Source organism: Schistocerca piceifrons, chromosome 8 (genome assembly GCF_021461385.2).
Source record: "Schistocerca piceifrons isolate TAMUIC-IGC-003096 chromosome 8, iqSchPice1.1, whole genome shotgun sequence".
Taxonomy (NCBI): domain Eukaryota; kingdom Metazoa; phylum Arthropoda; class Insecta; order Orthoptera; family Acrididae; genus Schistocerca; species Schistocerca piceifrons.
In genome coordinates this window covers 491,833,748-491,857,647 of record NC_060145.1, presented here as the reverse complement: position 1 = coordinate 491,857,647, position 23,900 = coordinate 491,833,748, and the positions used below count along the sequence as shown (strand labels likewise).

The 23,900-nt window shown below is 40.3% G+C and overlaps 1 protein-coding gene across 4 annotated transcripts in view; it reads left to right on the top strand.

The window, feature by feature from the left end:
• LOC124712506 (tau-tubulin kinase homolog Asator) overlaps positions 1–23,900 on the top strand; it is a 625,336-nt gene that overhangs the window by 507,347 nt on the left and 94,089 nt on the right. For all 4 annotated transcript variants that reach the window (XM_047242811.1, XM_047242808.1, XM_047242809.1 and 1 more), the window contains 5 exons: positions 6,493–6,640; positions 13,911–14,125; positions 15,057–15,227; positions 19,608–19,706; positions 22,946–23,065. In XM_047242811.1, the coding sequence (XP_047098767.1) occupies positions 6,493–6,640; positions 13,911–14,125; positions 15,057–15,227; positions 19,608–19,706; positions 22,946–23,065 (753 nt within the window). The remainder of the gene's footprint in view (positions 1–6,492; positions 6,641–13,910; positions 14,126–15,056; positions 15,228–19,607; positions 19,707–22,945; positions 23,066–23,900) is intronic.

Here is a 23,900-nt window from a genome sequence, read left to right as displayed (position 1 = left end):
CACCCATCCACCCCCCAACCATCAGGGACATCCGTCCCCACTTCTAAGCTGGAGAAACGTAAGTCTTCTTCGGCTTCTTTCGCTGGAGAGGGGTCCCTTGGGTCACTCCCTTCCCAGGTTTCTTCTAGTTGGAAAGATGACACCCACCAGTGGCTGAAGAGCCCAAAAGCAGCTGGTCGTAGGGCTTCACGCTCATCCTCGGTCATGGATACTGAGCCAGTGAAGTCCTTCCAGCCAGGGAAACCCAAGGAGCAGCGAGATATATCCAAAAAGAAAACCCCTAAGACCAAGAAAATTGCAGTGGCACTCACACCACTGCTACCTACAAGTGCTACGGCTGAGGATGTGGTGGAGATTTTGGCATCCACTGAGGACCTAGATCTTGCCAGACCCTCAGACACAATGGAAATAGACTGCTCAGGCAAATCGGTGGCAGCAGGTGACTCTGAGGCGTAAACCTCATTGAATGTTCCAGGCCTTCCCAGTCACACGATGTCATCCTCCAGTGGAATTGCAGTGGTTATTTCCACCACCTGGCAGCTACTGCAACTGTTAAGCTTTACACCTGCTATCTGCATTGCCCTCCAGGAAACCTGGTTCCCAGCAATGCGGACCTCTGCCCTCCACGGCTATATGGGATATTACGGGAACCTTAGCAACTATAATCGAGTGTCAGGGGGAGTTGGCATTTGTGTCCTAAACTTGGTCTGTATTGAACATGTGCCACTTCAAACCGCTCTTGAGGCTGTGGCTGTCAGAATAAGGACAACACAGGAAATAAATGTCTGCAACATATATCTCCCTCCAGATGGTGCAGTACCCCTGAATGTATTAGCTGCACTGATTGATCAACTCCCTAAACCTTTCCAACTTCTGGGTGATTTTAATGCCCATAACCCCTTGTGGGGTGGTACCATGCTTACTGGCCGAGGCAAAGATGTCAAAACTTTACTGTCGCAATTCGACCTCTGCATCTTAAATACTGGGGCCGCAACACATTTCAGTGTGGCTCACGGTAGTTACTCGGCCATTGATTTATCAATTTGAAGCCCAGGACTTCTCCCGTCTATCCACTGGAGAGCACATGATGACCTGTGTTGTAGTGACTACTTCTCCATCTTCCTGTCACTGCCCTAGCATCAGGCACACAGATGCCTGCCCAGATGGGCTTTGAACAAGGTGGACTGGGGAAATTTCACCTCTGCTGTCACCACTGGAATCTCCCCCACACGGTAACATTGATGTGATGGGTGAGCAGATGACTAGCACAACTGTTTCTGTGGCAGAAAACGCAATCTGTCGCTCTTTAGGGTGCCCGAGGCATAAGGCAGTCCCTTGGTGGTCGCCGGAAGTCGCTGAAGCAATTAAGGAGTGTCCGCAACCTCTACAGTGGTATAAGCAGCACCCTTCCCTGGAGCACTTCATAGCCTTTAAACAGCTCTGTGCCCATGTTCGCTACCTGATCAAACAATGGAAGAAGGAGTGTTGGGATAGATACGTCTCCACCATTGGGTGCCACATGTCACCTTCCCAAGTCGGGGCAAAGATCAAACGTCTTTTCGGGTACCAGACCCTGGTGTTACCATAAATGGCGAGTTATGTACTGACGCAAATGCAATTGCCGAGCACTTTGCTCGAGCCTCTTTATCGGAGAATTATCCCTCAGCCTTTCGCACACTCAAATGGTGGCCGGAAGGGAACATCCTCTCATTCACTACACGCTCCAGTGAATCCTATAACGCCACATTTACAGTGTGGGAGCTCCTCAGTGCCCTTGCACATTGCCCCGACACAGCTCCTTGGCCTGATTCCATCCACAGCCAGATGATTAAACATCTCTCATCTGACTACAAGCAACATCTTCTCATCTTCAACCGGATCTGTTGCAATGGTGTCTTTCCATCGCAGTGGCGGGAGAGCACCATCATTCCAGTGCTCAAAGCTGGTAAAAACCTGCTTGATATGGATAGCTATCAGCCCATCAACCTCACAAACGTTCTTTGTAAGCTGCTGGAACGTATGGTATGTCGGCGGTTGGGTTAGGTTCTGGAGTCATGTGGCTTGCTGGCTCCATGTCAGGGTGGCTTCTGCCAGGGTCGCTCTACCACTGATAATCTTGTGTCCATCAAGTCTGCCATCTGAATAGCCTTTTCCATATGGCAACACATGATTGCTGTCTTTTTTGACTTCCATAAAGCATACGACATTACTTGGCAACGTTATATCCATGCCACATTGTATGAGTGGGTTCTCCAGGGACCACTCCCGATTTTTATCCAAAACTCCCTGTCGCTCTGTACTTTCCGTGTCGTACAAGTTGGTGACTCCCATAGTTCCATCCACATCCAGGAGAATTTAGAGTCTCGCAGGTCTCTGTATTGAGCGTCTCTCTATTTCTAGTGGCCACTAACGGTGTAGCAGCAGCTGTCTGGCCCTCCGTCTCACCTCCTCCATATGTACACGAATTCTGCATTTCGTACTGCTGCTCCAGTACTGTTGTTGCTGAATGGCGCCTCCAGAGAGCCATCCACAAGGTGCAGTCATGGGCTCTAGCCCATGGCTTCCAGTTTTCATCCGCAAAGTCGTGTGTCATGCACTTCTGTCGGCGTCGTACCGCTCATCCGGAGCCCACACTTTACCTTAATGACAATCCCCTCACTGTAGTAGAGACATATGAATTCCTTGGACTGGTTTTTGATGCTTGACTGACTTGGCTCCCTCATCTTCGTCAGCTTAAGCAGAAGTGCTGGTAGCACGTCAATGCCCTCTGTTGCCAGAGCAACACCAATTGGGGTGCAAATCGCTGTACACTGCTGCAGCCCTACAGAGCCCTTGTCCAATCCCGATTTGACTGTTGGAGTGTGGTTTAAGGTTCAGCGCCTTCAGCATTGCATTTACTCGACACTGTGCACCACTGGGGTTCGATTAGCGACAGGAGCTTTTAGGACAAGTCTGATGACCAGCGTACTGGTGGAGGCTGGTGTCCCTCCACTGCAGATCAGACGTGCGCAACTGCTCGCCAGCTACACAGCACACATTCATAGTTCCCCTGAGCATCCGTACTACCGTCTCCTTTTCCTGCCCGCGACAGTCCATCTCCCGAATCATCGGCCCAGATCGGGGCTAACGATTGTGGTTCGCGAGCAGTCCCTTCTCTCCGAACTGGAGTCCTTCCCTTTACCACCTCTACTTGCGGTCCGTTCACATGTGCCTCCATGGTGTACACCTCGGCCGCAGCTTCGTCTGGACCTTTTGCATGGCCCTAAGGACTCCGTTAACCCTGCCACTCTCCGCTGTCACTTCATCTCGATTCTTGATGTGTTACGGAGCTCTGAAGTGGTTTACACCAATGGATGAATGGCTGATGGTCATGTAGGCTTCACTTATGTTCATGGAGGACATATTGAGCAGCACTCCTTGCCAGTTGGCTGCAGTGTTTTCACTGCAGAGCTGGTGACCATATGCTCTTGAGTACATCCACTCATGCCCTGGTGAGTCATTTCTCCTGTGTACTGACTCATTGAGCAGCCTACAAGCTATTGACCAGCGCTACCCTCGCCACCCTCTGGTAGCATCCAATCAGGAGTCCATCTATGCCCTGGACCAGTCCCGCCATTCCGGGGTGTTTGTGTGGACCCCAGGACACGTCAGAATCCCCGGCAACTAACTTGCTGACAGGCTGGCCAAACAGGCGATGCGGAAACCGCTTCTGGAGATAGGCATCTCCGAAGCTGACCTGCGTTCTGTCTTACACTGCAGGGTTTACCGGCTTTGGGAGATGGAATGGCATAACAGCACTCACAAAAAACAGCGTGTCATTAAGGAGACTATGAATGTGTGGAAGTCTTCCATGCGGGCCTCTCTCAGGGAATCAGTTGTCTTCTGCCGGCTCCGCATTTGCTATATGTGGGTAACACATGGTTACCTACTCCATCACGAGGACCCAACTCAGTGTCGCTGTGGCTCCCAAATGACAGTTGTCCACCTTTTGTTGGATTGCCCACTTTTAGCCCCTCTGTGGCAGACTTTTAACTTTCCCAGCACCCTGCCTTCGTTGTTGGGCGACAATGCCTCCACAGCAGCGTTTTATCCACGAGAGTGTGTTTTGTACTCCTATGTAGGTCTTAGCGCATGTCCTTTGTCCCTCTGTGTCCTCCACCCTAGTGCTATTAGGGTAGAGGTTTTAATGTGTTGCAGAGTGGCTGGCTTTCCCTTTTTATTCTCGTGGTTGGCCAGCCCCCGTAATTTGCTTTCATGTTTTACTCTCTTCTGTTTCTAGGGTCTGTCTGTTGTTTTCTTGTCCTCTTTTGTTCCTTTTAGTGTTCGTTGCCTTCCCTTCATTCCTGTGGCTTTTCCTTTCTTTCTGTTTTGCGTTATATGTTTTGTCCATTTTATTCTCACACTTGTGGCATTGTTTTGTTAGGAACAAGGGACCGATGACCTCATAGTTTGGTCCCTTCTCCCGCCTTTAAACCAACCAACCAACCATGATGGAGTACCTGTTCTTGTTGCTGTATGCCTCTCTTCTTCCAATCCCCCCGCCCCTGCTCTCCAAGTGTAACAGTTTGCTGGGATATGAAATGGTACAATCACATAGTAGGTAAGGTGGCTGGCAGTTGTCTGTTCATTTGCAACATACTGGGAAAATGCAGTCAGTTTACAAAGGCGACTGCTTACAAATCACTTTTACATCCAATCTTAGAGTATTATTCAAGTGTGGGGGTCCCATAACAAATAGGACTAATGGGGATATTGAATTTGTACAAAGAAGGGCAGCACAGATGGTCACAAGTTTGTTTGGTTTGGGGGAGCACCACACACACATAAAAAAAACCTGAATTGACCCACACTTGAAGACAGACATTGGTTATCCCCACAAAATCCTCCTTACAAAATTTTGAGAACTAGTATTATGTGAGGAATTTACAGATGTTCTTTGTTCCCCTTCCATATGTGTCCCATAGAGACTATAGGGACAAGATTAGAATAATTGCAGTGCTTACATAGGCATTTAAGTAGTCTTTCTTCCCAGACTGTAGACACTCTTGGAGTGGGGATAACCCTAACATGAGGTACCCTCTGTCACACACTTCACAGTGGTTTGCAGTGTGTGCAGGTGAAGATTTTACACAGTGTGTTCTGTTTAATGCATATCTACTTATGGAGCTATGAGGGAGACAGTCTTGTAGCACTTGTACTGTATGAAATTTGCAAGTCAGTTTTTATGCACTACTTATACACTGGCAGGAACAAAATGTGACACCCTGAAGAATGAGGACATTTTATCGACAAGTGAGGTGACCGGTAGTTTATCATTCCAGGAGTATATGATAATAAATCCAGACCAAATGAAACATACATCACAGTAAAGGTGCTCAGACAGTCACATCAATACCATGCTCCCCTGCCCCCTTCCCCCTCCCCCCCCCCCCAATCACCCTGGCAGCAACACAGGCATGTGTTCTTACATGCGAATCCTCATAAAGGTGCCGAATGACATCTTGCGATAGATTGCTGTGGGCAGCTTGTGCCTTTTGATGTAGTTCAGCAATGGTTCTTGCAGGCTGCAGAGAACCAGTAATTTCCCATTTCATCTTGTCCCATGTGTGCTCAATTGCCAAGAGATCTGGTTATCTCACTGGACAGCACAATTGTTGTCTACCATAAAGAGCATACTGTGTTGCAGCAGCCGTATGTGGACATGCATTGTGCTGCTGGAAAAGCACGTATGTGTTCAACAGTGTAAGGGCTTCTCAGCAAAACTTCTGCACCGTAGTTGAAACAACCTTTGCAACCTATGGAGCCTGTCCACATGTTGTGGGGGAGGTGTAGCAGGTGGGGGAGGGGCTATGATGTAGTGTCGCTGATTTCATTGTCTTCCTTCCGTAAATTTAGGTTGTCGTCATTCATAAAAAGAAACACTGCACTACAATCAGCTCATGCTTATACATTGTAATTTTATGCATGAAACATAAATACTCTATTTGGAAGTAGCAAGCTGATCAGTATATGGTTGCACTCTTCATGTCTGGTAAACACTTACAGTGGCATGATAAAACACAAAGACTTTTATGTTTGGTTTGGCAAAAAAATTTTAAATCTAATTTCTACATAGTTGTGCTAATGCATGTTAAGGATCTTTCGTCCAATAATTCAGTGCTTAGAGTAACTTTTCTCTTCATTACCTATTTCTTCACCTTCAATAATTACTAATTGCCTTTCACTCCTGATAAATGAACTTGTTTTGAAATTCATGTATCTATTAGTCATTCTGCAGTTGTATTTATTTCAGCAGTTTTTGAGCAGGTGTACTCCTTTAATTCACATTACCTCATGATTTATTACTGTATTTTTTGTTAATTAGCATAAAATTTGTTGCTTGCCACAGATGTTTAACCGTGTATAATTTAAATCAGTCTTACTAGTGGCAGCGCAGTATTGCGCTCTGGTTTCTGACATTGATGATTTTTTCTTTTTTCACTTTCTGAATAGGTTCGCAAGATCGGTGGGGGTGGCTTTGGAGAGATTTATGAGGGACTTGATCTAGTTACCAAAGAACAAGTTGCCCTCAAGGTGGAATCTGCCAGGCAACCAAAACAAGTACTAAAAATGGAAGTTGCCGTACTGAAGAAGCTGCAAGGTTTGTATGGAAGTCATAGCAATGGCACTGAGTTAAATGTCTTGTGGAGGACTTAATGATCGTTTAAAGAATTAAAAAAAAGCTGCACATACACAACAATTTCCATCAGTAGTACTTTGTTTTACACCTTCAATGAAGCACTATAGCTGGCCGCTGTGGTTGAGCGGTTCTAAGCGTTTCAGTCCGGAACTGCGCTGCTGCTATGGTCACAGGTTCGAATCCTGCCTCAGGCATGGATGTGTGTGATGTCCTTGGGTTAGTTAGGTTTAAGTAGCTCTAAGTCTAGAGGACTGATGACCTGAGATGTTAAGTCCCATCGTGCTTAGAGCCATTTGAAGCACTTGTTTCGCTCCTTATGCACTTGAGTGAGATTTGTCTTTTCGGCTTCCCCTTCTACTCCCAAAACTTTTTCATTCTTCCTGACCTACCTACCTGTTCTTCATCAGTTATGGTGTGTTGTTTCCATTTGAATGTTCTTTTTTAGTTGTCGTGCCACTGTTACCCAGAAATGTCTTTTCTTCCCTGATTTAAATCCTTTCTTTTTCAATTTGTTGCACTGTTATAATTAACTCTTCTCAATCAGCCTGGAGTTCTTTGAACCCTGCTGTTATTTTTCCAAAAGTGGGTGATGAGCTGTTTCACTAGCCTAGTTTTTGGCTGTCTTGATATGTGGCAGAAAAAGGCAACATTGCTTTATCACATTGTATCTATCAGTGATTCACTTTGCCACTACACCACTTCATCTGGCAGCAATCTTCATTGCTCACTATGCGGACCTACTTTTGAATGATTCTTCTGTCTACCTTCTGCTGTTTTTCTGTTGTTGATTTGGTGTTCAACTTTAATAGTGCTTTGCCTGCATATATTGCTTCAAGTTTAATAAAGTAATAGTGTTTGGAGCATTTACTATGATATGTTTAACCTAATTTGGAGGAAAAAATGGTATAGAATAGTGTGTTGTATTAGCATTGGTAGTGAAATTAATGTGTGTATTACATTTACCTACATTGTTTCTTCATCCACAGTTGATGCTCTGGGTAAACCACTTTCAGTTTCAGTATACAATAAACGTAATCAGTTAGTATTGTAGCACAGCACTCTTCTAAATATATTGGGTGTAACAAAAGAGTACTGACAGACTATGGAGGGTTTCAGACGGTGTCTCGAAGAACAAATCGAGAACTGGAAGCCGCGTTCAGAAACATCAGCCAAAGACACTACAGTGTCAGATCTGCACGGTCCAGCATGCTCAGGTAGGCCATCCTTTTGGTAGAGATCTCGAGTTTGTACACTGATAGATCCCGTGCAGAACTTTTCACAATAAACCTGACATCATCATGCGTGTAAGATGTTATTGAGCAAATTGACACGTGTCATGACGACACTGCAGAGTCCACTAAGTGTTGCAACCACAGACATGTCAGCTGTTGCAGGGATGGTCCATCTGAAGGTGTTGGAGCCTGCAAGATTGTCAGCCTGTAGTGTCATCAGATGACATTTCCAGGCATGGCTTCCTGCCATCACTTTGCTCCTCAAAACACTTTCTGTGTTCCCTTGAAGATTGCCTGTTTTGTTTTGTTACACCCTGTATTATCAGTATAAGGAAGTACTGTAACTCGTGCAATTTTTTATTTATTTATTTATTTTAAGGAACAATTTATACTACACCAGTAAATAAGCTTAGATTAAGGGAAGACGTTATCGTGATCATTTACTAAAATTTGTAGATTTTGCATAGTATGCCATTATTTAAGTTTGCAATTAAAGTTGGAAAGCAACAAAAGTGAACGGCTGTGTAGGTGATACACACTAACAGACAGTAGTCCAAGAGCATAATCATAATTTTAGATAAATCAACTTGTATCACGTGCACAGTCGCATGTTGAGTGTTTCAGTGTCACGGAGGTTATTTGATATGTCACAGTGCATTAGAAAGGACTGCTATCTTTGATTGCAAATCATTATTAAGTGCTGAACAATGTTTCCTACACACACACACACACACACACACACAAATGAATATGTTGTGAATTTATTTTGTTCTTTCAAATAAACATAACCAATTATTTACTGTTGCATGTGTATGAGTGTTATTAGAACTCGTGGCTTGAACATGTCCTACTAACATGTTTTTGATTGTAGCAGAATTCTTTGTGTATTCATCTCTCTTATGCCACAGTGTACTAGAACTCCGTTGTTAGTATATTGTGTAATCAGTGTATAGTATATTTCAGTGGTTCCCAAACTTTTTTATAATGCAACCCACTATTTTTCTGGAAACATTTTCGTGACTCAGCAAAACATTTTTTCATACAATGCTAAGTTCAGTTTCATATTATATATAATTTTTATATTACTATTAACTACTGCGTAGTGACTGCAGTGGTACAGTATACATATGTATATATGTATACTGTACCACTGCAGTCACTACGCAGTAGTTAATAGTAATATAAAAATTATATATAATATGAAACTGAACTTAGCATTGTATGAAAAAATGTTTTGCTGAGTAATAATTTTGAAAATGGTGAAGGGAACATAATTAATGAAAAGAAACAATATTTTGGTCCATAAGAACTTTATTTCATGCAGATTAAATGGTGAAATTAATACGATTTGTGGTATTGTTTAGTCTTGTTGTATTGACATTTTCTATATCTGGATTGAAGCTTGTTAGTTTGTCATAAATCTATTTCTGTGCAAAGTTTGTTTCTATATTTGTTTTTTAAAAAATCCAAGCTAGAAAAAACACATTCACATAAGTAAGTAGTTGTGAATCCCATTAGTCCTTCAAAGCTGTGTTTGCAAACACTTGACACTCTCCCTTTAATTTGATCCAAAATAGGATTAGGCTTAATTCTTGAATAAAATTTTCAAGGAAGAATCACATGATAGTTCTATCAGGGAGTCTTCCGCAGATGGTGACAGTTTTAACTTTTTAAGGTTGTCCTCTTCAAACAGATTTCTTATCCATAGCAGTTCATGAGGAAGTCTTGGAAAGTAATAACTACAACAAGAAATCAATATTAATAACACTCTTGAATAAGCAAACAACTATCAGTGGAATTAACATGAAATTTTGAGTTTGCTTTGTGGGGACAGCCTAACTATCATTTTGAAAGTGGAGGTGGTTGAACTTCTGTATTGGGATAAAAACAATTACGTGAAAATTATGAACGTGTTTAATAAGGAATACTTTGAATGTAAATAATTACTAGTAAAATTATTTCAGAATAAGTATCTGAAACTAGAGGCAAGTTCTTCAAGGTGTTGCTTGATGGCAGCTGATGTTTCCTCGTTAACTTTGATTCCATGTGTTTCTAAAGAATCATTGTGGATTGGGAATGCATCAAAACAGCTCTCTTTCACTTTAGTGGATCGTCTTTCAAGTTTTTAAATAGTTGCTTCTATTTTATGTTGAACATAGAACTTTTGGACATCCTTCCCTTGCAGCAATATTGAGGCTATTAAGAGCACTGAATATGCCACCCAAGTATGAAAGATGTATTAGCCAGTTTTCATCATTTAACATGTCTAAGAAACTGCTCACAGGTTTTGCATTACTTTTGTGCTTTAAGAGGAGATTCTCAGCGCATCTCAAAACTCAAATACTCTAGATAGCACTTTCCCTCTTGAGAACCAACATCCTTCACAGTGCAGGGGAAGTGTTTTGTGCTTGCTGCCCATCTCATCGCACAGTGTGGCAAAGAATCTTGAATTTTTAGGTCTAGATTTAATGAAATTCATGATTTTCACTGCATCATCAATGATTTTCTTTAGGCTTCCAGACAGACCTTTACATACAAGGGCCTCTCGATGCAGGCTACAGTGAGACCATTGAACAGAAGGGGCAACTGCCCTAACTTTGCCAATCAAACCCGAATAAATGCCAGACATAGTATGGGCTTCAGTGATCACTGCAACACATTGTGTCCACCCTATTTCATTTTCTACCATAAAGCCATCAAGACATTTAAAAATTTCTTCCCCTGTTGTTGTCATGGCAAACATTTACAAAAGAGCGTTTCTTCTTCTATACTCACATCAAATTCAAACCTAACAAAAGCTAAAAGAATAGCCTCGCCAGCTGTATCTGTGCTTTCATCAAACTGAAATGAAATGTAGTCTCTTTACTTGAAAACTGTGATCATGGACTGTTTTACAAACTCTGTTATTTCATCAATCCTTCTCGTTACCATTGTGTTCGATAGGGATATTTTGTCAATTAGTCTTGTGTGCTTTTCACTAAATAAAGCATCAGATACTATTTTGGCCGCTGGTAAAATAATATCCTCTCGGGCGGTGTGACCTGCCCCCTTTTTTGGCTGTTCTGCCCCCTTTTTGGCTGTTGGTAATGGCAGTCGATTGCAGCTTGCTTATTTTGTTCCCCAGAAATCAATTTTCTCATCACTGATTTCAGCTTTAAAAATATTCATTTTTTGTTGTGGAAAAAATTTATTGACTTATTTACATATTCTGGATGTATCTTTGATAAACGTCTTTTCAGTTTTGAGCAAGTACTTCAAAGCTCACAACACACTGAGATAGCGGCTCTTGATCTGTGCCGGAAAACACACACACATATTTCAAATAATCATCATTGTATATGCGAAAACAAAATTTTCAACCTTTAGGTGTATTACATGATGCAGTGGTACCGGATGTGGAAGGTTCATCGTAATTACATGAAATCTGTCTTTTACAGCACAATCCTGTTTTAAACCACACATTCATAGTGAAATAAAATGAAACAAGCTGCCACAATACACATGCATACACACATTATACCAACAAACAAACAAAGTACTCTCACAGTCATTAGTCACATTGTTGCAAATGGAAGGGAAAGCGGTGTTGCATTATTGCAATTATCAATCAGTCCTGCACCTGCGCTGTTCTTGTTTCGCCCAGAGCATGTTATTAGGCCACAATAGTTTCTTGCATAGAATAATTTTGTATATAACTGTTCAGATTATGAAACTTACCTCTTGAAATAAGATTTCATATTTTCAGTCAGTAAGGTATTTTACTTAGTTATTTTAAAAACGTCCAGCGACCCACTGGTGGGTCACTACCTACAGTTTAGGAAGCACTGGTATATTCTCATTAGTGACAAGAGGATTCATTTCTCCCCAAGTAAACCCAAATATGCATTAAGCTTTTTGCTGTTGAGAAAATTTGTGCCTCACAGCTGCAGACAAATAATAATAATAATAATAATAATAATAATAATAATCCCAATACCACAACAGATAAGTGAAAACTTTGCAAACAACAAATAGAAACAGTAGATCACATCACAAGAGGATGTACAATACTAACAAATACAGAATACCCCAGAAGACATGACAATGTAGCAAAAATAATACATCAACAACTCGCCATACAACATAAACTAATAAAACAACATGTTCCCACATACAAGTATGCACCACAAAATGTACTGGAGAATGATGAATACAAATTATACTGGAACAGAACCATTATAACAGATAAAACAACACCACATAACAAACCTGACATCATACTCACCAATAAAAAGAAGAAATTAACACAACTAATCGAAATATCCGTACCCAATACAAGAAATATACAGAAGAAAACAGGAGAAAAAATTGAAAAATACATCTAACTGGCTGAAGAAGTCAAGGACATGTGGCATCAGGATAAAGTTGACATTATACCAATTATACTATCAACTACAGGAGTCATACCACACAATATCCACCAGTACATCAACACAATACAGCCACATCCAAACTTATATATACAACTACAGAAATCTGTAATTATTGATACATGTTCAATTACCTGAAAGTTCCTAAATGCAATGTAACATATACCGTACATTTAAAAGGAAGTCACGCTTGATCAAGGTCCGTGTCACTTTCCATTTTTAACCAGACATAACGTCTGAGAACGGAAAGAATAATAATAATAATAATAATAATAATAATCCTCTTCTCTTTCTTGTGCTCTGCCTGCACCTGTAAATTGTGTGCACAGTATTAATGGATTTAGTATGGTTAATTTAACTATGTGGTGCAATATTCCAGTGCTGTCGACAGCTGTTAATGTCACTCCTTTGACATTTTTAATCAGTCCTGAGTCTGAAAATACCAACAGGGCATAGCATCAACAGGGAGCATCCACTGTAGGCAGCTGTGTACATTTGCAGCATCAAGACTGACTAAAATTGCCAAAAGAAGGACATTAACAGTTTTCAACTGCAGTGGACAACTGCACCACAGGATTAAGGGGTGTTCAGATGCCCTTCCTGTTGCTACCCCTTTAGTCCCCCATGACAGAATGTGTGTACCTGAACTGTCTGCATGTAGTGTTATTCGTGTGAAAACCTGTTCAAATTTTCTATATATTTGTAAATCATGCAACTGAGATGGGACTTTGGTACCAGCCTAGTATTCACGTAGTAGAATGTGAGAAACTGCTTAAAAACCACATTCAGGCCGGCCAGCGCATCAATACTCTGGGCTGATACGATCTAGGACTGGTGCATCTCTCCATTCTGGACGCAGTGCTTTAACTTGCTTGGATATCTGGGCAGATGATGACAACAGCAACAGCAGGAGGATAGGCACAACTACTCTTCCAATTCTTGTCGACGTGGCGCCAAAATACAGCAAAAAGGACAAAGTGGTGGGTGTCTTTGTATCTTCACTCTGCTCCATAGATTGAACTCCCCTAGGCCTGAATGCATTACATATCTGTCTCTCAGAATAACCATTTTGTCAGAACACTGTCTTCAAATGTTGTATTTCACTCGACAGGCTCTCAGGGTCAGATACCACATGTGCTCTGTGAACTAACATACATAATGTGCTACCGCATTGTGCAGGATGATGGCAGCTTGTGGCGTGCAGATGTAGATCTGTATGCGTTGGCTTGCGGTAGACACTGTGTCCCGAGGTTCCATCTGCTTTTCTTCCTACCAAGACATCAAGAAAACCTGTGAAAACTATTTACAACACATCCACCGGGAAAGCTTGAAGAGTCACAGCATTCTTGTTGTCAGTTATCTCAGCTATTCAAACTGTGAAACTCTTGACAACAGACCTAATACTTACCTACCTTTCAGCAAATGTTCTATTTTCAGCAATTCTCTATAGATAATGTGTTCAGACATTTTTCACAACAGACATCAGGTGTTGAACATTTGTAGTCACTGACCCAACACTCTTAGAGACTGGAAGCAGAATTACACTTAGAGAAGCGATAGAACTAAAGACAACATTTGTTTATATTTCAGGAAAAGAACATGTGTGTCGATTTATTGGGTGTGGACGCAATGATCGTTTCAATTATGTAGTGATGCAGCTGCAGGGTAAAAACTTGGCAGAGTTACGGCGTGCTCAGCCACGAGGGGCATTCTCCCTCTCCACCACATTGCGCCTTGGTTTGCAGATTTTGAAGGCCATTGACAGCATCCACCAGGTCGGATTCCTCCATCGGGACATCAAGCCTGTGAGTAGTTGAACACTGTCATTCAAATAAAGTAATTTTTTATAAGTTACAAGTTGTTGTTAGTTATATTTACGCAAAAAATGATCAAATATGATGGTAAAACTACCACATGATATTTTGTGCATCCAGCTGTAACTGCACGAATGTCAAGAATTTTCATGTGGCATTGAACAGAACTAATTGGTGAATAGAAAACTCTACAATGGTTTCTTAAATCCTGTGGTTTTAGTTATATCTTGTACAAAGCTGAAAAATGAAGTAAGTTCAGAGCACTAGGGAGGGAAGTTGTGTTCAGTATAGCTTCAAAGAAAGTCACAGAGAGTAATTCACATAGAGAAAACAGGAGGAGGAAAATAAATTTACTAGGATGCTGGATGAAAATGGGCTGTGTAAAAAGTGATGCACTAGAGAGAATGGTGATTGAGAAGAACACTAGAATAGAAGAAGGTACCAGCCGATTGACAATCTCAAAAAAAAATGTGTTACATGCAGCTATGTAAAGACTGGTGGAAAACCAGGAGAACTGGAGAATGTTGAACTTGTAGTGATAGTCCTGACCAGGGGTGCGACACATCGTCATCTGGTACTTGTTTGTGCTCCTGTTGTCAGCAGAACTTTTCTCAATTAACTTGTAAAATGAACTGTGTAAATCAGATACTGCTGTCATTGAAGAAAATAAACCTGTAATAAACCTATAACAGGGAAGACTCTTGCACACATTCTGGACCAGCCATCCACATTTAATTCCTCATGGTCATTAATTCTGTTTCTGAGTCTACCTCATAAGATTTTTGCCATGCCTTTTGTGTCTGACATTTAAATACTTTGTTACAATAGGAGGGTAGATTACACGAAATAATATATACATGGTGATAGTTGCCTAAGAGCATGTAAAATCTCTTCGTGTCATCTGTTTTTGGTTGTGTTTCAGTCTAATTTTTCGGTGGGTCGCCTTCCATACACTTGCCGAAGAGTGTATATGTTAGATTTTGGTCTGGCACGTCAATACACTACAGCTACTGGGGAGGTCAGAGCTCCACGAGCAGCTGCTGGTTTCCGTGGTACCGTACGCTATGCATCCATCAATGCTCATAAGAATAAAGTAAGTATGTGTTATGTCAGTTGCTGTGTACACTGTTTCACTTTAGCTTGTTGTGACAATGGGAAATCCTGTGTGGACTGCAAGCTTTAAGAATGAGAAAAGGGACAACACACTGTACAGTGTAAATGTCAAGTAGTCAATAGGCACGTTGAAATGGAAGATGCACTTTGCTGTTCGGCATCCTATCTTGTCCACACACCCACATGCAAAGGTACAATCATCTAAACACAAGTTTGAGAGTTGAACTATGATGTCCAACTCTTCAACTTTTTTTTCATACCTGGTAGCTGTTCGGGGTCTCCACTATATAGTTTACTCATTCCATTATCAGCTTAGTTCAGACAGTTTTCAGTTAAGATTCATGTGCATTTTGTATGATACACCATTTAAAAAAATGAAATTTTCGTCTTGTAAGTTATTGTGTTCACACCAGTATCTCAAATTTTGAATTTTTAGTTTAGTATAAAGTTTCCTCAATCATTCAACCATCTGATCTCTGGTGTTTCTCGGATGACAGCAAAAAATAATGTTCTCAGTTCTCTGTGCATTATTTGTACATATTTAGCTGTCATTGCCGTCTACTATTCTCCCCTCGCATTTGCGAATAAAACCATGATTTCAAAACTATACAGTGACTATTCCCACTTTTTGAAGTAATTGGCAATGGTAGAAATTGTTACAATAGAGAATGCATTGTGTCTTCTTATAAATGAGAAAGTAGGAGAATGATACAATGAGGTTAAGGATTTTGAAGTAGATGGCAATGATAGCTGAAATTTCAAGGTGTTCTGTCTAAACCTATTCATTATGTTAATTTTATTTTCATTTAGTTGTCACTTTTTCCTTTTCCATTGATTGGCTGCCTGTATGTTCTCCAGTCAGAATTTACCACAGGCAAACAATGTCCACCTCATGGTTTGTGTTATGCTGTCTTGATCCAGCAATACTTCCCTTTGAAGTACTGCTTCATATTCTTCCTAGTCATTGTTATGGAACAGTTCCTTACTTACATTTTTACAAGTTTTTGTGCCTTGTGCTCCAGTTGTGACACACCTTCAGGCAGTATGTATTCCTCTGGCCTGAATTTGATCCCACACACGTCTCTGTAGTCCTGGTTCCCAGTCATTTTTTCTCAGTTTTCTGACTTTAAATGTTCCTGTGATGAATGTGTTGTCACAAATGAAAGCTAGTGCCGTAATATCCTTCATATCGCAAGCTGTCCAAATGTCAGGCTGAGTGATCAGTTCTCCAGGCCAGACTCAAGTTTTCATTTTCACTGATATTCCGTCTTATTAATTTCCAAGTCTACAGAAAATTTGACTCATTTCTGGAGGTATGCTCAGTAGGACTAAATGGTTAATGTGGCTGTGCACCATATGTAGAAGATATGTATCTGAAGTTGACTTTGCACAAATTCGGATTTGGCATGATATCTGGGAGCTGCCACATCAAAACCAGTGTTGGTACTGGTTTCTCACGTAATAGCAAAAATAGTATTCTCAGCAACATATCTGTTTGTAAATATTTGTCTATGGCTACACATTACTACTCCCTCCCCTCACATTTGCAAATAGAAGAGTCATTGCATAATTTTAAAAATGCTATTTCTTCAACACACTTGCAAATAACAAATCATTATGAACCATTTATTGCGGTTCTCATGTATCTATTGTGTTTGAAGCTCCTTGATGTATAGAGAATTTTCAGGCTTTTAGAACAAAGTTATTAATCCTGGACACTTTTCTGATCTTTTATTTGTGATTCAATTTTTTTTTACATATTGTTATGGAGTGAACTGGTGCAGTTGTCAGCACACTGGACTTCCATTCAGGAGGACAATGGTTCAAATCCACATTTCCCTAAATCGCTCCAGGCAAATGGCAGGACGGTTTTTTTGAAAGGACACAGTCGATTGCCTTCTCAGTGCTTACAATATTGCAAGCTTGTGCTCTGTGTCTAATGGCCTATATGTGGATGGAAGGTTAAACACTAATTTTCCTTCCTTCATATCTTGTTATTTTCTAGTTGCCTGAAATTTTTTATATATGGTCAGTGGCATTTGTAATGTGGTAATATGAACTGTACCCTGTGCTTCTAAATTTGTATTTGTTTTTCTGGTTCTTCCTGAAGGCCTGCTTAGTTTTCTAATCAAATTGGTGCTAAAATTTTGTCATAAAGATTCCTATTTTGGAGTATGTACATTTTGTGACACTTTTTAAGCACTTCCCCATTTCCTCATTGATGTAGTTTTGATGTTGTTCTAGGATAATTTCAATTTTCCATGTCATTAACTTTCGATGGATGACTTCGTAATTATGGATTCTAATGCAGTCAGTGGCAGTGAAACTTGTAGACACAGTTTACTGCCCTTTGAAGCATATCTTTATTCAGGGTGTATACGCCCCGGGACAACCGGGAGATCCGGGAAAAACACAGGAATTTTTTAAAACTCCGGGAATTTTTCAGAGTTTTAGTTTTTCAGTTAAATTTTTGTAATTTTGATTGCTAAAAACTGATAGTCTGACAAAGAATATTACTCTACCTCGCTACTGCAGAATTATATTGCAACAATAAAACATAAACGGGAGGAAAAAATTAAGTAAAACTTAAGTTCCAAAGGAAATGCGCCATTTACAAGAAAACAAACTGCACACGCAAACGTCTGCCAACAACAAAACGTGTTAAATGCATTAGGACGAAAGACAATGCTATACTTCATAACAGCAAACTGCTTGCGATGATCATGACGTCACAATTGTTTACGTTAGCTTCGTTAGAGAAGATGCCAGTCGTGTATGAACAGTACATTCTCCCGCATCTGGCTACTTGGAAGAGTGGTTGTAGCAAGCAGCCAGGTGCTACCCGGAAAAGTTTTCTGGGACGTAGTGTTTACATTTAATTATTTTGCTGTTTCCTCTTCATTTACAGATCTCACGTCAAATGAAAACAAAATGGATTTCTGTGGCCGGGAGCCATCAATTCATAGATTTCGTAGACTCGTAGATAAAATAAATCACATAATTATGGAAGACTAAAATATGTTATTCATTTCAGTTTTCTGGTTTTATTTCAATTCCAGGTTTATAACAGTCAAGCATTAATCGCCTTGCAGAACAGTGAAGTTATTTTTGTTGGTTTGCTAAAGAAATTTAGTTATTATTAATCTTTTCCGCTGAGGCAGTCAATTTATTTGAAACGAAGTGTTTCGTCCCATCCCATACTGTTGACTAGTTTCAACTGTTTGCTGGATTACAAGTGCACGTTTTCTTTTTCTGGCACATATGGCACTATCGATAAAATGAAATGAGCGTATGGCATCGTTGGCCGGGAGGCCCCTATTTGGGGAAGTTCGGCCCCCAAGTGCAAGTCTTTATTTCATTCAACACCACGATAATAAAGAACCAAACATGAGATAGTGCAGTATTGATACTCCAATAAAATTTACATCCCGAAAATCACACTGAAAAGCTTAATTTCAGGTTGGGAGCTACTTCATTGTGAATCTGGACATACGAATGTACACTTTAAGCAGAATTGGGTATTTTAGTGTGGTTTACGAATTTCTGATGCTCTTGGATTATAACACTCGTAGAAAAAACCGGTTTATATGTGAAACCTTAGCTTTTCTGGTGGCTAATTGATCTTCGAGACCAGTATTATATGTGAAAGCGTAGCTTCCCTTGCAGCCACACTTATATATTAATTTAAACTATTAACTTTTCGTACTCGTGTGTTCGTGCTATTTAACAGTGATGTTGCTGTTGACTGACTACATCACATGTTATATGCTGTGAATACCTGCCTTCATTGGCTGTAGAGATCACGTGGCATTATGATTGACGTACAAAAGCGCATCGCAAACTCGATTTCAATGCTTCGGAAAGTAACTTGCCAAGTTTGGTGGAATTCGAATTTGTACTTTAGTAATATGAAAATATGCAGCATACTTGTGGCTGCACATAATTTTTTTTTCCTGCTCGCGGTCGTTTACTTATGTGCCGGGAATTTCAAGCCGTTGCATGAAACCTTAACCCTTCAAAGGATTGCTAAATTTTACAGCTCCGAGGGAAAGTATCCTGTCATTTATCAGGGAAAAAGTGTATTTTCGTCCGGGAGAAAGTGTATTTTTAACCGGGAAATCCAGGAATTTTTTTTCCTTGTCCGCGTATACACCCTGTTTATTGCATGTAGTGAGTGATGTCATCACAGTCTTCATTCATGCTCCCTGCCTCACTTCCATCCCTCCCCTACCCTTCTCTTCCCTCTCTTTTCTCCAAGATCATTTTCTTCTGTAATTGCACCCAGTGTTTGAAGTTTTCTTGAATGTAATATTAGTAATAAAATAATAAAATGCACTACACAATTTTTTATTGGTTTTAGGAAATGGGAAGGCATGATGACTTGTGGTCGTTATTTTACATGCTGGTGGAATTTGTCAATGGGCAGCTCCCATGGCGAAAGATAAAGGACAAAGAACAGGTACGGTAACTAAAATGTTGATAACACCCCAGATGCATACTTGTCTATTATGTATCCTCGCGTATGTGAGACAATGTTACGTACAGTTGAGACTAAGTTTAATTGTATGCGTAATGATGTACATTATTTCATATCTTTAATATTCTGTAATGATGAGTCAATTTTTTTGTCATCAGTCAACAAGAAGATGATATAATAATGGGACATAATGACTGAAAAGACAGACCATAATTCATTCACCTTTAAGACAAAATGATGATGGGCACATTTGCACATAAAACACTAGGAGTTTAGTCTCTGATTCTGCTTCAGAGCAGAAAGTTTACTTCTGATACTGTGGGGAGAATGGGGCCTTGGTATAATGTTTTTAAAATATTTAACGTATACTTCATCTGGTGCTGCTAATGAACATTCACTTCCGTGATGCCAAAATTTCTGCTTTCTGCACAGTTATTTGTGTCTCAGCTACACAGATCACCATTAACATAAAGTTAGCATTGTATTATTTGTGTGAACCAGTGGGAATGTGAACTCATGGGTCCATGTCTCTCAGCTGAATTATGGCTGTAATTGTGTATCCATTATTTATTGCTACAAGTTACAAGTCTTACAGCAGTGAGAATATAAGCAATCCGAATGACAACAATATGTTGTCCTATTGGCTCCCGACAGCCGAATCGGCAGAAATTGTATGACTTCATATTAACACTGTAATCAACCTGGAAAATTGACAGTTCTGTAGAGCAGTGGCAGCTTTAGCGTCATTGGCATTTGTTGTCCTCTGTTGCAAGTATTCTGTGCGAATATATTTTTGTTAGCATTAATTTGTGTCCTGGGCTGAAGTGTAGATTGGGGTCACTTCCAGTCACAGCAGCTTGTGTCTAATGCGCACAGGACACCAATGTGTCAGTTGTGTGTAGCCAATGGGATGATAGTTTCACCTAGTGAATTTCACATCTATATTGACCTCAGAATGTAACAGTATCCTTTAGAATAAATCTGCATGTGACCTCAACTGCCAGAACTTCATCTGGGAGTGTAAACGACCCCTGTATTAACGTATTACATGGCATAAAAATGTTAACCTGAGCAGCATTAGTGTAATTGGTGAATATAAGGCAACTTTTTTTCTTGCATTATGAACTTGAGAAAATATCTCTTCTTATAATTGTGTAAATATAGTATTACTAATTTACTCTGTAGTTGTTATGCTAATTTAAGAGCAATTTCTACAGTGACATCAGCGTTTTACACATGGATGCAAATGTAGTTGTGTTCTTGCTACATTGTTTTGTAAATGTCTGTTGCAAAGTATAGTGGAGCTTAAGAGTGAGTTAAGGAATGTTGTGTGGGACACATTTATGTTTCATTGAAGAATATTTTCACAGGGATTCTTTAAATTGATGTATAATTCATTATGAAATTACAGTGATGGACCAGTACCTGCCTCTAGCATGTGAAATTCCAGTGCTGCCAATACTCGCTTACTCCATCAATCCAAAAAGTTTAGAGGCTGGATTAATAAAAAAATGAGAAAAGTTAAGGGTTGGTTTTAATGCTTCAGGTGTTCTATGTAGTCCTCCCCACTGGATTATAGCATATAGCATGTTCATACGACCATATGAATCTATCATAAAACTCCTTATTTGGGAATTTGTTCAACTCGTGTTGCATTCACTCGAATGCTGGTTATGGAATTAAAGTGTTGACCCTTTGCATGAATTTTTATTTCTGGGGATTAAAAAGAAAAAAAACAACTCACTCGGCACCAAATAGGGTGAATGTGGAGGGCAGTTGAGAACTGATACCTTTGGGTTACCCCCCCCACCCCCCCACCCTAGGAACTGCACAACAGCTGCAGCCGTGTAAGTGGCACATTGTCATGCAACGTAAAGAAATCCCTCACTATCAATTGTTGCAAATGAAGCATTTGATTCCTTTTGCACAACTAATTTGTGACACCTAAATAACACTGGGAATTAACAGTGGTGCCACTGGGAACAAACTCCCCGGGTATAATGTTATGAGCATGCAAATAATGAGAGACCCATTCTGCACTCTGTCATTTTGTGGTACATTTGTATTGAGAACAGCAAGGCTTCTCAACTGTGATTAATTTTTCTAGAAAAGAATGGTCCACATTCTTAGTATCCATCGAGCTATGGCAGGCACCCACATGTCATCATTTTTGTTCAGGAGTCTCCATTAGGAGATGACATGTTGAGCTGCAGACAGGCACAATGAAAAGACTGTTTTCGTTGTGCCTGTCTGCAACTCAATGTGTCTATGGTCAGTAGCAATCTGTCTCTTCCGTAATTGTTGATGTTCCAACCTTGACCCTCCGTTGTATGATTTTTCCATCAGGAGAACTTGAGGTGTGACACCCTGACCTATCATTGTCCTCGAGTGGCACTTGTCCTTCTTTAAACATTTAAACCATTCAAATACTTGTGCACAACTTAAACAATTATTCCCGTAAGCCTTTTTCGTGGACTCAGTCTCTGTAGCCATTTTACCAAGAAAATGTGAAATTGAATTATAGGTCATTTCTTCATTGTAATTAGTCACATAAAGTATTGACAAACTTCAGCCACGTGTCCACTGCTTGCTCTCAGCTGGCTGGTCGAATGCACATCTGTTGTGTTTATAGTTATTAGTTTAACCTGCCGTGGTGGTTACTGTGCTGACGACACTTGTATGCTAGTAATAAAATCAGTCTTGAAACTTTTTGGATAAATGATGTATTAGTGAATTGTCGTGCTGTTGGGGACTAGTAATTTCTTTCTCAGGAAGGTGAGGGGGGTGCGCTATAAAGAAAGGGTGGGTCACTCAGACCTCAGGCTGAGAAAAGATTAGGGCAGGCAATTTGTTTCATATAATTAATTAACCTTTCATTACAATGCTTTGATTATAATTGGCACTAATGGTTTTATATTATAACAACTCATAATTTTAATCCATTTTCTCATACTAAATGTAGATACTTTCCATATTTCCTCCAGAGGATCTAAGCTAGGTGGTTGATGTAGTGTATTACTTATTTTGTACAGCTATGTTTATTGATACAGGTATATACCCACCCTCTGTTGTCGTTATTACTATTATTTCATCTATAATAACTGCTATTTTTGTTGGAAGAAGTAGATTCAGTTCTTTGTCCTGAATATTTTGTCTATGCTATTACTGTTATTTGTTGTTCTCTGCAATGAAAATTGAACAATGTCTGTTTTGTGCTGTAGGTCGGCCTCATGAAGGAGAAGTATGACCACCGTTTGTTGCTGAAGCACCTTCCCTCTGATTTGAGGCAGTTCCTCGACCACATACAATCTCTGACATACGAAGACAAGCCTGACTACCAGGTAACAAGAAGTTAAAACCTCAGTTTTGTAAGCTTTGCTGCTGACTGTAATCACCTTCTTCTTTCCTGCTTTTCCATAACATTAACTATATTCTTTATTTCTCATTATTAGCAATTTGGTTCTGAATCCTGTACCCTGAAAAAGTAAAATTCATCTCTACCACACTTTCCTTTACTAAAAGCCACTGGTAGCATACCTTCTTTGCCACATTTTTATTATCTTTGAGCTCACATCACAAATAATCACCATTGCTCTGCACTCCTCTCCTTGCACCTTTAGGTGTGCCCACTGCCCAACCTCTGCACCCACAGACCCTACTTGTAAAACACGGATTTCATTCCTTCCGCAAGTGACAGCATGATATCTAACCGAGACTTTGTTGCATACACTGTTCCTGCAGTACTATGTAGAATACAATGAGGTGACAAAATCCATGGGATAGTCGAACACATACATATACAGGTGGTAGTATTGTGTATACAAGATATAAAAGGATTGTGCATTGGCAGAGCTGTCATTTGTATTCATATAATTTGTGTTAAATGGTTTCCAATGCTATTATGGCCATGTGATGGGAATTAACAGACCATAGATCCAGAATTGTAGTTGAGCTAGTCGCCTGGGACATTCCATTTCGGAAATTGATAGGGAACTCAGTAATCCATAATCCACAGTGTCAAGAGTGTGCTGAGAATACCAAATTTGAGGTGTTACCTCTCACTGTGGACAACGCAGTGGCTGTGATGGCCTTCACTTAATGACCGCATTTGTGTAGAGTTGCCAGTCCTAAGAGACAAGCAACACTGCATGAAATAGCCACAGAAATCAATGTGGG